Raw genomic sequence first — 13,248 nt, 5'->3', positions numbered from 1 at the left:
TAGCACAACACAAGAGCACACAGTGATGGCCAGCCCAGCTCCCTCCCCAGACCACTGTCCCCATGGACAGTTCCAAGGTACCACTTAATGTGTTACTTACTTAATGGGTACTTACTTAATGGGTTTCTTTTCATTTTAAGGCAATACCTGGCTCAAAGCAGTAGCACAACACAAGAGCACACAGTGATGGCCAGCCCAGCTCCCTCCCCAGCCCACTGTCCCCATGGACAGTTCCAAGGTACCACTTAATGTGTTACTTACTTAATGGGTACTTACTTAATGGGTTTCTTTTCATTTTAAGGCAATACCTGCCTCAAAGCAGTACCAGAATGCAAGAGCACACAGTGATGGCCAGCCCAGCTCCCTCCCCAAACCACTGTCCCCATGGACAGTTCCAAGGTACCACTTAATGTGTTACTTACTTAATGGGTACTTACTTAATGGTTTCTTTTCATTTTAAGGCAATACCTGCCTCAAAGCAGTACCAGCACACAAGAGCACACAGTGATGGCCAGCCCAGCTCCCTCCCCAGCCCACTGTCTCCATGAACAGTTCCAAGGTACAGTGTTACTTACTTAATGGTACCACTGTAATGAGTTACTTACTTAATCCCCATGGAGTACAAAATGTGTTACTCTTAATGGGTAATGGGGTTTCTTTTCATTTTAAGGCAATACCTGTGTCAAAGCAGTACCAGTCACACAAGAGCACACAGTGATGGCCAGACACGTTGTGCACCTCCTCATTAAACAGATGTTCCCGAAAGAGCCTCTTCCTATGCAGATGGGGTCTCAGCCATGCTCCCGGTTAGGACCTGCGTGTCTGCTGTGCCACCTTAAACCGCATGGACAGGACATCTTTTATCCCAGCCTCTATCTCGTCGTTGGCCTGCACAGACCCAACACCTTTGGGAGATCCTGTCAGAATCAAGTCTCCTTCTTCCAGGGTGACTATTTCACTGATGTAGCTGATCAGGTAAGGGATGGAGAAGATCATGGAGGAGGTATCCCCTTCCTGCCTTAGCTGCCCATTCACCTTGAGCCAGATCTTCAGCTTGTGAGGGTCTGGGATCTTCTCCTTGGGCACAAAGTCGCTCACTGGGCACGATGAACTGAAGCCCTTGGCCAAGGTCCAGGGCAGACCCTTCTTTTTGCACTCCTCCTGCGTGTCCCTGGCTGTCATGTCCAAGCAGAGGGCATAGCCAGCCACGTGTTCCATGGCAGCCTCCTGGGGCACGGCCTGGGCTCTCTTCCCGATCACCACCCCCAGCTCCACTTCATGGTGCAGGTTGCTGCAATAGTACGGCCGCAGGATGGGCGACCCTTCGCGCACATAGGCCGTGGAGGGCTTGAGGAAGAAGAGGGGCTCGCGGGGCAGCGCGCTGCCCATCTCCTTGGCGTGCTCCGCGTAGTTCCGCCCCACACACACGATGTTCCTGCCCCACTCCCAGAATCGAGACAAGGGTTTGGAGGAAGCCATGGCCGCGCCGGCTCCTCTTCGCCCTTGGGCTGTCCTTGCCGGGCCGGGAGCCCCGCTGCCGCCTCCGGCCCGCTCCCTGCCCGCCGCGACCGCCCGGTGCTGCCGCTCGTCCCCCGCCTCCTCACCCGGGTCAGCGAATCGCCCGTGCCGGGCGTGCCGAGCGGCAGCGGGGAGGCAGGAGGACGCCGAGCCGCGCAGCACCGCCCCTGCCGCACGCCGGGCCGGGGCCGTGCCGGGCCGTCCCGGGCGCCGCTGCCCGCCTCCCCGGGGCCGGCCGCGGGGCGGAGAGCAAAGGTAACCGGGGCCGGGGCTGGGCACCGGGCGGGGCGCTTTGCACCATGCTCGGCGGGGGCTGGCAGGGCCTCGGCACCGCCCTAGCGGCCCTGGGAGCTGGGGCCCTGCTCCGAGCCGGTACGTGGGGCGGGCGGCGGTGGTGCTCCCGGTTAGGACCTGTAGGGGCGGGCAGTGGGGCGCGGGGAGCTGTCGCCTTGCAGCGGGGCCGGGGTTGGGCAGTACCGGGGCGGAGGGGCCGTGCGGAGAGCTGGGTGGCTGCGGCCAGACCCGGGTTTGGCAGCGGGTCCCCGCCAAGCTCGGAGATGTGACGGTGGATTTTCTGATCTCGTTTTCCAGCTTAGGGGTGCGCCCAGGTTTTTAAGCTGACTCACAGCCCCAAGTAGGTCAGTTTCTGCTCAGCTGGAGCCGGGCTCTGCGGACGGTTTCTATCGATAACACAGCTGGGAGGCGCCTATGGAGCCTGGGCTGGCAAAGCGCAGGTCTTTGGGATGGGAGGAGGGCTCGGGGATGAGGCTGGTGTTTACAGTGGATTTGATGCGTGGCACATTGCATTGGCAACGTAAACAAAAAAGCAATACCAAACCTGAGCTTTTGCGTTTACGTTTAGGGCCTAAATTCTGCCAATGGCCTTGAATTGGAGCCTGGGCTTTAGCTTCACAGTGCCTCTGGGAAGTCTTGCTATTGTGTTGCTCCGGTTTTAAGATCTGGCTTTCATGACTGAGAATTCATTGGAGTTAACTGCCAGACTTGCAAACCCTGATGCTGTCGTAGGAACAAATGTGTCAAACCCAGTACTAGCTGCTCCCGAGCTCTCCCAGGGTGCTGGGTGGATGCTGCACATCCCATGCAGGCTTTGGTGACAGTGGGTGGCCCTGGCTATGCTGCTGGCAGCATGTGCCAGTCAGGTTGGCAAGTTAAGTGGGAATGGGAGTTGTCTGTGGTTCATGAACCGACTCACTTGGTGGTGTGTGGAGCCACAAAATTGCAGGGTATGTGAAAAATACCTGCGTGTGGAGCATATAAAATGGAATGGAGTGTTTCTTTCTCTGAGTCAATGCAGGGACATGCATCTGGGTATGTGTGGGCAGTCATTTTTGAGTGACAGCTGTGTCTGAAATAGGATTTTCCCACTCTTTTCTGTAATAAAATGAATAAACCAGAATTCTGTGGAAAAGGGGAAGCATCCCTTTTCTGAGGGAACCTCCCCTTTTCTGAGGGAACCTCCTTTTCTCCACCGTGCTGCTGCCTGCCTGCCTTCAGTCTCCAGCATGCATGCATCTGTGTGATAACATTAACATCTCCCCTCTGCAAACCCTTCCCTCTTGGTGACTCGTTGCATGATAGAACTGTCCCAGACAGCCCAGTGTGAGTCAAAGGCTGCTGGTGCTCTGCTCTGCCTGTCTCACTCCACTTCAGGCATGAAGCTGGGAGGGACATGTTACAAAACCAAGCAAAAATGAAGTCATCAGGTGTTAATTTTAGAGCAGACCTGCACGTAGTGCAGTGATCCATGCGTTACAGAGCGGCTCTGCCCTGGAGCCAGGCTGAGAGAGCTGGGCTGGTTCAGCCTGGAGAAGAGAAGGCTCCTGAAGGGGAGACCTTAGAGCAGCTCCAGTGCCTAAAGAGGCTACAGGAAACCTGGAGAAGAGCTTTGGACAAGGACAGGTAGGGGCAGGCCAAGGGGAATGGCTTTAACCTGCCAGAGGGGAGATTGAGATGAGCTCTTAGGCAGAAGCTCTTCCCTGTGAGGGTGCTGAGGCACTGGCACGCCCAGAGAAACTGTGGCTGCCCCATCCCTGGCAGTGTTCAAGGCCAGGTTGGACGCAGGGGCTTGGAGCAAGCTTCTCTAGTGGAAGGGGTCCTTGCTTGTGGCAGGAGGTTGGAATTGGATGAGCTTTAAGGTCCCTTCCAACACAAACCCTTCTATGATACGATCGTAGATGCTGGACCAGGGCAGGGGTTTTGTGTCACCTGGGGAGTTTCCTTGAGCAGAACGGTGCTGGAGAACATGTCCCTCTCACGAGCAGCTCAGGCTGTGCTCTGCTCTGCTCACCGAGCCAGCAGGCTGGAAAGGTGCAGATGGGAATTCAGAAGGAGTTTCATACGTTGTGAGTGTTTTCTCATTCCTTTGTCTAAGTCACATTTTGGAAGACGCTTCTTTTTTGCGGTGTTGCTTGTTTGTTTGTTTTGCAAGAATGGTGAATTAAACACGCAAAGAGACTTTGGAATCAGGGCCAAGGTTAGAAATGCTTCTGAGGAAGAAAGTGTTTTAAGTGGGTGAGTAATTCCTTTGACTTGATGTTAAAGTAGTGTTTTGTTCTCTTTTTTTTTCCCCCTTCTGTGTTTCCCCTCTAGTTGGTGTCTAGCGCACAAACAAACATGCATTATATACAGCTCTTGTGACTGATGACAGCATCCAAATGTGACTGCCATCCAAACTGCCATCACATTAGGCAGCAGTGAAAGACAAAATTGATTATTTTTCCCTATCAAGGAATAGTAAGGGTTTTTTTGTTGTTCTTTTTTTTGAAAGGCCTCTTCTGCTCCAGAAGAACTGTCAGCAGGTAGGGATGCTTTCCTCAGTACTACATTCCTTCACTGTCAAGTACCCAGTGCATGCTTACACTGTTGTGCCTTATAGTTCTCCTTGTAGCACTGTGTTTAATTTTACTCCCACCTTCCTTCCACCATAGTCAAGTGGGATGGTGGAGGCAGAAAGGGACAAAGTTCTGGGCAGGGCAGTAGTGCCAGAGGGGCCTTACAGCCTCCCTGGGCTGGGTTTAGAGCTGCACACCCCGGTCAGAGCTTGGATCTTGGTTTTGCAGCCTGTTGTCACTGTGGGGGTGTGGGGGGGGATGTGTCTGTTTTGGCTGTAGGCAGTCTGGGGCTTCTTCTCCCCAGGGCAGGCTCTTATCAAGGCTGGGCAGCACAGATGTAGTTTGGGAGCATGGGGCAGGCTGATTACGAGCGTGGTGACCTCTCCCTTTGGCACTGGTTGAGGTGACCAAGCACGGAGAGTTGGAGCCTTGGGGAGAAAAGTCAGTGGTGCAGAATGGAGCAGGGGCTGAGCCAGCCCAGTTCAGAGCAGCACAGTCACACTTAGTGGTGTGTGAGGGCCTTGAGATGTTAAGACAACTGATCTGTGACTTGCAGAGACTGACACCTCTTTCCCTGTGTATATGTATGGACCAGAGCCCCAGCAGTGGAGGACCTTGTCCTCTTTGTTGCTTCATGGTTTCTTTAAGGCCTATTTGTCTGTGAGTTGAACAGTGGAGCCCAGGTTGCATCTGGAATTAGGTTTGCTGCTTGGATCTGATTAAACATTTAACCAAAAGCAAATAGGGAAGCACTGCTGTTCCGTCAAGGTGGCCTGTGAGCAAGAAACCTGCCTGCAGTTCATGCCTGGTACCTGGCAAGGCAAGAGCCTTGCCTGCCATGTGAGAGACCATCTTCTCTCTATGCATGTGCAGGATGTGATTTTCCCAAGTAACAAGCCAGATACTGCTCTTGTAGCAGTGTGTGCATTCGTGTAGTTCTCCTTTTTTTGTCCTTTGGCTGTAAAAAATCTGTGCTTTTATTTGCAAAGTCACTGTCCTGGGCCGACCTTTGTCCAGCTGCTCCCTCTCCCTTCTGCTTTCCTGCCCCTTGAAACCTTCTCTCTAACTGAGGTGCAGTGCTTTCCCTGCATGAGCACATCTCTGGGAGCAGAGTGTTTCATCCCTCTTTGGTGCAGATGCAGGGCACCAAGGGCCTCTGGTGGAGTGGGGCACAAGATGACACAGCCAGGCACGAAGGCTTTGCCCCATGGTGGCCTCTGAAGCAGGCAGGTTGGGCTGTCCATACCCTTCCTTCTTGGGCTGTGAGGTGGGGACCTGCTGTGCTCTGTCCCACTTGTTCCTCTCACTGGACTAACCTGGGGTTTGACTGTCTTGGGGTCCCCAGGTCCAGCACAGCTGCGAGCTATCTTCTTGCACACAGAGCACGAGCAGAGGAAGTCAAAGACCATCACACAAGCCAACATGAAGGTGGAATTGCTCCCAGCCCTCACAGACAACTACATGTACCTCCTCATCGATGAGGAAACGAAGGAGGCTGCAATAGTGGATCCTGTGCAGCCCCAGAAGGTAATGCTGTCTGCTGCTCTTGTGAGCAGGGTGCTCACTGCAGCAAGTCTGGGACATCCTTCCAGGTTGCCACATCCATGAGGGAATTAGTCATATGCTGACTCAGGCTTGGGGCAAAGGCAGGAAATACTGGCCATGCACAGGTACAACACAGCTTCACAGGCATCTTCTTCTGGGCTCAGACAGCTTGTCCCTGAATTCAGGGGTTATTGACCTGATTTTGGTTTTTGCCCTCAAGTTTCATGTAGTGCAGGAAAGAGGAAATGTTACTGAGGGCTTAGTCATGACTGTCTGGATCAGAGACCTTTTATCCTGATCTGTAATTACAACTTGGAGAGTTGCTGGGGCTCTTGCAAACCTTGGAGCAGTTGTGTTCAGGTTACACCAGGCACCAGTTATGCTGTCAAGTCATTTCACATGAGTTGTAATGCTCTTGCTCTGCCCTGTGCCTGCAGGTTTTGGATGCTGTCAAAAAGCATGGGGTGAAGCTGACAACTGTCCTGACCACCCATCACCACTGGTAACTATCGGCTGTAGTGGGATCCCTCTTCCCTCTGTATAAACACAGGCAGTCAAGAATTGTTGCTTTTCTGGATCAGATTGGTCTCTAAGCAGGAGCTTAGGTGTGAGTGGAAAGATCGGAGCGGGGAAGCATTCCCTTGGGCTTGCTATCAACCAAATAGATTGTCTAGATGCAAGCTCTGTGTGCCAGTGCCTTTGAATTTTAAGATGCTGACTTCTTTCAGGTGAAATAGCTGCGTGTGAAGAGAGCTGTGGCGTGCACCTTGCTCACATTGAGGTGCTAGGGCATGCCTGTAAGGCGTGCTACTCAGTCAGCACTGGTGGGAGGATTACCTGCGTTGCAGATCAACTCTGCCAGGGATGTAAAGGTGAATGTTTTGCTTCAGCAGTTCTGCAGTGCTGACCCTGAGCAACCTCTCCCATGGGTCATAGTGGAGCCACCTCTGTGGCTGGAGAGCCAGCCCTGATCTGGCAGGATCAGCACTGTGAGCACATGCTGAGCTGTTGTGCCTGCTCCATGGTGTCTTGTGGAACACTGAGTTACACGTATTCCACTTATCCCAGTCTTAGTTACTGGAGAGTTGACTGTAAGCCCCTAAGGCTGGTGTTTCCCACCTAGGTTTGAACTTGTGGGGGTTGTTCCACTTCTCACTGCCCTGATTACTGGAGAAATTGTCCCCACTCGTGTTGATGTGACGTATTCCTTGATATGAGAACAATGTTAGATACTGGGAGAATAGTAGATTAGAGATGATCACCTGGAGGTTACCATTGCAATATGAGTTATGATAAATTTGTCTTCATCCCGCCCAAATCCATTGTTCTGCTCTTCCAGGGACCATGCTGGAGGAAACGAGAAGCTGGTGAAGATGGAGACGGGGTTGCGTGTCTATGGGGGAGACAGCAGAGTCGGAGCCCTGACCCAGAAAGTGTCTCACCTTACATCCCTTAAGGTAAAGGGAGTGAGCTGCAGGACTTGGCTAGAGGCGTCTCCTCTGTGTGTCACAGCTTTAGAGCTGGACCTCTGGAGTGGTCCAACTTCAGCTAATATTGTGGTCACAGCTCTTTTCATATCTCTTGGATGTAGCTGATAGTTTAAGTCTTGTTTTGGTGGGTGATACATCACTGATGAGGACATTGGCATGGCCTGGAAACCTCATTGCCTGGAGCATGTTGGATGTCCCTGAGCTCCTTGACAGCTACCTTAACTGGGGTGCTCGGAACAGATGTGTGACAGGACAGGGCTTGCACTCTGCTTGAAGTGTAGCTGGCACTAGAAAAACATAAGTGGTCCTCTCTGAAGGAAGGCTGGAATACAGGGGGAAGAGAAAGTGGGCCAGCAGTGCTAGCAGCCTGCACTGCTTTCCAGAGCTAGAGCAGCAGACCTTGTTGGAACCTCGCTGATCTGCTTACAGGCAGATGACATAAACTGCTGTGAAATGTGCAGGCTGGCATGAATGGCACTGCTAGTCCTGGCGTGCACCTTTGGGGAGCGGGGATGAGCAAAAAAAGGGAGCACAGAAGTACATGGGAAGGTGTGCAAATCAGGGCTGTGGGGGAAACATCCCCCTAGCCTCATGAATGTGTTTAATCCTTCCCTTTCTGTGAGCGTTATCCACTTCTTCCCTTCAGCTTCATTTTTGTTTGGAGCTTTTTACACTTGATTAACTTTGTTTAGGATTGTGTATTGCTCAGGCTCTGTTTGCTCTTGCTGCCAACCAGAGGCTGGGTCACTCTGCATGTAAATAAAAGACTCTGGCAGTTCCCTTTGTCACAACACCTGCTAGGAGGAGACAGCTCCCTTCCAAGCCCCTGCCATAAACCTCTCTTGCTGGTCTCTCCCAGGAGCAGAGCTGTATGAGAATTTGCCTGTAGGACCACTGGACCACTGTAATAGTTGCAGTTCTTTGCTAACCATACAAATGCTAGCCAACAGTAGCTTAAGCTCTAGTCTTCTGCCTTCTTCTCAGGTGGGATCTCTTAATGTGAAATGCCTCTGTACGCCGTGTCACACTTCTGGACACATCTGTTATTATGTGACTAAGCCAAATAGCTCCGAGCCACCTGCAGTTTTTACAGGTGAGGAGTTGGGAGGTTGCATTGCCACAGTCTATGTTGCAAAGGATGAGCTACCCCTCTGCCTGTGTGCTTCTGACTCTGGACGTGCAGTCATCCCTTCCTGCCAGTGCAGTTGGTTAACATCGACATCTTAGAATCACAGAATGGTTCAGGTTGGAAGGGACCTTAAAGCTCATCCAGTTCCAACCCCCTACCTTGGGCAGGGACACCTTCCACTAGAGCAGGTTGCTCCAAGCCCCATCCAGCCTGGCCTTTAACACTGCCACGGCTTGCCCCCTTATCAAGTGCTACTAAGTGGTAGTTGTAGCTGAAACTGATGAAACCCCTCTGGGTTTGTAAACCACTGCTGGACACCCTGCAAGCAATATCAAGAGTGAGTCCTGGACGAGTCCTACATCAGTATTCTCTTTGGAACAAAGAGCTGTTGGTTTATGGTCTCAGACCAAACTGTGGCTGATTCCAAAACCTGTTGGTTTTTCATGTATCTGTACTCATATCTGTAACAAAACTGAAAGAAGATAGGGGAGTAAGAGAGGGCTGGTGCTTCACCTCCTGTAGCTGGTTCTGCATCCTGTTTTAGAGAGTAGGATCCCCCCCTTCCCTGCGACTGTGCCCTGTCATGTCATTCCTCTCCTGAGGGGCGTTCTCCAGAGCTTGCACCAACTGCTGCATAGAAGAAGTAATGGCTTAAGCAAGATTTTAGGGGTCATTGAGGAGAAAATGCAGAAGCAACCCACTTTTGTTCAGCTTCTTAGCAAAGACCACTATTATTCCTTGTCTGCTCTAGAAGGGACAGGAGGGGACGGCAGACTGCCCACAGGTTTGCATGGCGAGGTTGTGGGGTTTCCCACAAGTTGTGTTTGCCACGTGGGTTCATGTAGCACATGAACAGCCTGACTGTCCCCAGGCCTTCTACTGAGCTGCAACGAGAACAGCAGTGGCAGGACTGAGCCCTCTGGTCCATGTGCTCACACTTTGGTGTGTGGAGCCGTGTCTGGTCCTGACACAATGTCACCCTCCCTTGCAGGTGACACGCTGTTTGTGGCTGGATGTGGGAAATTCTTCGAGGGAACCCCAGAGGAGATGTACAGAGCTCTGATTGAGATCTTGGGCACCTTGGACCCCAAAACGGTACGAATCCTCCTTTTGTGCTAGTAAATTAAACCAGCCACAAACTACTCCAGACATCAAAGAAACTGTCTTCCTAATAACAGTGTTCAAAGAGAGAGTTGAAGGAATGAATGCTTACATAGGGAACTGTCTTTGATGCTGAATAGCTGGAGTGCTTGGGGAAGGAAATACCTATCCCATATGTTTGTGCTTTGTGGGGACAGAGTAGGGGCTACTTATTAAAACAAGGCTGATGAGCTGGAACGCTTAGGCTCTTTCATCAGGCTTGCTGTGGAATTGGCAGATAGTACTGGCTGATAATTCCTGGCACTTCTCCTGTGTGGGTCTCCAGTGGAGGGTGGAGTGTGTCCTTGAGGGTTGGCCACATTGATGGTGGTACCTGGTGGCTCCAGCTTTGCGCCTTCAGAGGTACCCAGTCTCAGTCTTCCCTTCTTGTCCTAGAGAGTTTACTGCGGTCACGAATACACAATCAACAACCTCAAGTTTGCTCGACACGTTGAACCCAATAATGCTGCCATCCAGGAAAAGCTTGCTTGGGCCAAGGTAAGCTCATTCATCCTTTCCCTAGGCTTGTTGCCTTCATGGAGACAAAGCTCTTCTGAGGAGGTGGAGGAGAGAAGACAACGTTGGAGAGAAAGACTGAGGAAAGGGAGGCCAGGGGAGCAATGTGTGGGGGAACAGGGTTTGTTTGTGGCCCAGAGAAGACTGTTTGCTCCTGGTGGAGATGTGACCCTCCCTGAAAGCTTCTTGGTATAATTACATGCTGATGTCCATGTCTGTCTGGGAGGGTGTGTGTCCCCAGTGTCTGTGTGTGCACCTCAGTGCTTGTTGGCTGTGTGCTGCCCTGGGAAGGGCCTGGCCTGAGGAGCAGCTCAGGCAGTTCAGTGCAGCACTAACCCTGCGTGGTTCATACACAGGACATTTCTTGTTCACTAAAACCTTCCTCATGAAGCAGAAATCTCTCCCTTGTTACAGGCAAAGTACGACAGTGGTGAGCCAACCATACCCTCCACCATTGCAGAAGAGTTTACGTACAACCCCTTCATGCGAGTGAGGTACAGGGGAAGTGTGGGGATGCTCGTGTTTGGAGGGGGATGCGGGAAGGGAAGGTGTCCAAAGAAAGAGCTGTAACTGGGAATTGCTCTTCTGCTTTACATATTCCTGCTGATGCCCTCAGGATGCTCCTTCAGATACACTCGCTGTCCTGGCAAAAGCTTGCTGCAGTGCAGCATGAAGGGTTGTGGTGAGCATCTCTGCTGGTGCTGAAGTCCCTGACTCAGGAGACAGAACAAGTTTCATTGTGTAATTCCATTCCCTCATAAAGCAGAGTTTGGCAGCAGCAGATGCTGTCCAAGGCACAAAAGCATTTCCAATTTCCTCCTGCCATTGAGCATTTAAACCAAGGGAGCCGATAAGCCTGTGCCAGAGCCCCGAGTCTTTCATCTTTAAGTGCAACATTTCCCCTTGATGCAGGCAAAACGTGATAGTAGTGACTTCATTGCTGAGATTTTATCTTGCAGTTCTTGCATGTGGTGTTTTCCTCTGGCAGGGAGAAGACAGTTCAGGAGCATGCTGGGGAGACCGACCCCATCCGAACAATGGGGGCCATCAGGAAAGAGAAGGATAATTTCCGAGTCCCGAAGGACTGAGCACTGCCTGGATCACTTTAATGTCAGTTTAAGTGTAATTTAGACTGTTCAGATGTCTTAGGAGTTGGACCTTTTGTTGTGGTTGAGTCATATTTAGGCTTTTATTTTGTTTTAATTAAGGTAAAAAGAAGCACTTTGCCCTTGTTGAGATGTTCTACAGCATATTTATATTATGATGAAGAATATTTATCCTTCTATTTCTGGCTCTCAAACTGTCACACATGTCACATGCACATCATTTTCCAAGTGTTGATATGTGGCTCAGAGCCTGGGGTGGGGAAGGGTCGAACCCTGAGGTCTAGGAAGAAGCTCTTGTTCTGTCTGTAGGAGCCTGCTGCAAACGACAGTGGGACTGTGCCCTGAGATACCTTCATCTAAACCAGACAAACTGCAGTAACTGCATTGCCAGCTGAGGAGTTGAACCTGCCTGCCATGCTGCTACTTAAATGCCTCCAAGCCTGGCACCTCTGGCTCCACTAAAACCAGTTCCTGGTGACAGACCCACTCTGCTGGTGTGGGGCTCAGGTGGTGACATCGTCTTGCTCTGACCCTGCCCCCTGGGGGCTGCCCAGCTCTTTTGTCTCTGACATTCCCTCCCCTGGGCTGCAGTAAATACCAGGCAGCTGCTTAGAGGTTGCACTGTTGCTTAAACCTTCCACTCTTATGCCTGTCTGCATGTACCTGCTTACTGCTTTCAAGTGTGACCTGTATGTTACTTGTATTAGTACCACACAAATGAAGAAGGGATTTGTCTGCTGGCTTAAATCCTGAGAAGAAACCACTTACCTAGTGACTGTGTGCTGATGGGACTCCTCTACTGATGCCTTGCTGCTGAGAGCCAGGGCAGCTGCTTTGTGCCTTGCTGTGAGTAACAGGACAAATGAGTATTTTACTACCTGTTTGCTGTTCCCCAGCGGGAGAGCAACTGTTATGGTGAGACTCTGGCTTTGGGGCTGTGTGTGCTGGGGAGTTTTATCACCAAAAGGGTGCTCAGGCATTGGAACAGGCAGTGGTGGAGTCACCATCCCTGCAAGTGTTCACACACCATGTAGACAAGGCCCTCAGTGCCATGGGTTAGTGGTGGCCTTGGCAATGCTGGGCAATGGTTGGACTTGATGAGCTTAAAGGGCTTTTCCAAGTGTGTGTCAGAGTGGGTGAATGGGGTAAATTTTGGGGGAAAACTAGTCCAAGTTTTCAGTGAGGGGTTCCTGCACTTCCCATCCTCCAGCTTGATGTCTTCACACGCAAGAGATGTGAGTAAAGGGTGAGGAGCATCCTTGTGGGCTTGGCATCTGTGTCTGTAACGCATCTTCCTCCTAATGGTATCTCCTTCCTTATCATGCTCTCTGCTTGCTGCAGATCTGCTCAAGTACAAGAGGTTTTCAAACAAATCTTTTGCAGCTAAAACTAACAGAAGTGTCAAAACGATTTTGGTTCTGTTTTCTCCCTCTCTCCCCAGTGCATGTTGGTAAGTAACCCCACAATGGATTGTCACCTGGGGTCCCTGGTGTGACCACAAGCTGCTGTTCCTCAGTGTCTGAGCTGGGTTTGGGGTAGCACCGTTTCTTTATTTGCTTTAAAAAGGTGAATTTGATGTAGTTCAGACAGAAAAGTGGTACCTGAATCTTCACTACCTTGAATGCTGTGCTGCTACAACGGAGCGTGATTGTACCGGTGGCTGTTTGATGGAGAGCAAATAAATGACAACTGTAAAGCCAGCGTTGGTGAGGTGGGCTGCAGGAGGGGAGGCTTTTATCATACAGTTTCATTGATTTAATTCTTCAGTACTAGTGGTTGAATCAACCAACTGGAGGCATCCTTTGACCTAATCCTCATACTCCAATACTGTATGAGGTTGTTCCAGCTGCAGATCCCCTCTTCCTATCCCCATACTTGTATAGTACAGAAGGGTCACAAGGAGGCTCAGGGTGTGCAATGGAGCCTGAATTGTTTGGGATTTAAAATTCCAG

The 13,248-nt window shown here is 51.3% G+C and overlaps 2 protein-coding genes across 3 annotated transcripts; one reads left to right on the top strand and one right to left on the bottom strand.

The window, feature by feature from the left end:
• Nucleotides 1-729: 729 nt before the first annotated feature.
• FAHD1 (fumarylacetoacetate hydrolase domain containing 1) lies at nucleotides 730-1,639 on the bottom strand. Its single transcript, XM_062619055.1, has one exon. It carries the CDS (start codon nucleotides 1,477-1,479, stop codon nucleotides 808-810), a length of 672 nt encoding a protein of 223 aa, XP_062475039.1. The 5' UTR covers nucleotides 1,480-1,639; the 3' UTR covers nucleotides 730-807.
• A 12-nt stretch (nucleotides 1,640-1,651) lies between these two features.
• LOC134163858 (hydroxyacylglutathione hydrolase, mitochondrial) lies at nucleotides 1,652-12,996 on the top strand. 2 transcript variants are annotated; one of them, XM_062619053.1, is made up of 9 exons: nucleotides 1,652-1,773; nucleotides 5,716-5,897; nucleotides 6,353-6,417; nucleotides 7,255-7,372; nucleotides 8,390-8,498; nucleotides 9,526-9,629; nucleotides 10,071-10,172; nucleotides 10,605-10,684; nucleotides 11,179-12,996. In XM_062619053.1, exons 2-9 carry the CDS (start codon nucleotides 5,793-5,795, stop codon nucleotides 11,276-11,278), a joined length of 783 nt encoding a protein of 260 aa, XP_062475037.1. In that variant the 5' UTR covers nucleotides 1,652-1,773; nucleotides 5,716-5,792; the 3' UTR covers nucleotides 11,279-12,996. The 2 variants fall into 2 exon arrangements, with proteins under 2 accessions (XP_062475037.1, XP_062475038.1); XM_062619054.1 differs by having other exon boundaries at nucleotides 1,763-1,890.
• The last annotated feature ends 252 nt before the right edge of the window (nucleotides 12,997-13,248 follow it).

This window comes from Pezoporus occidentalis, unplaced genomic scaffold (assembly GCF_034315485.1).
Source record: "Pezoporus occidentalis ecotype Australia unplaced genomic scaffold, CSIRO_AGI_Poc_V1 ctg208, whole genome shotgun sequence".
NCBI lineage: Eukaryota > Metazoa > Chordata > Aves > Psittaciformes > Psittacidae > Pezoporus > Pezoporus occidentalis.
Note: the sequence above shows the minus strand (reverse complement) of the source record. Positions and strands in the feature narration are given on the sequence as shown.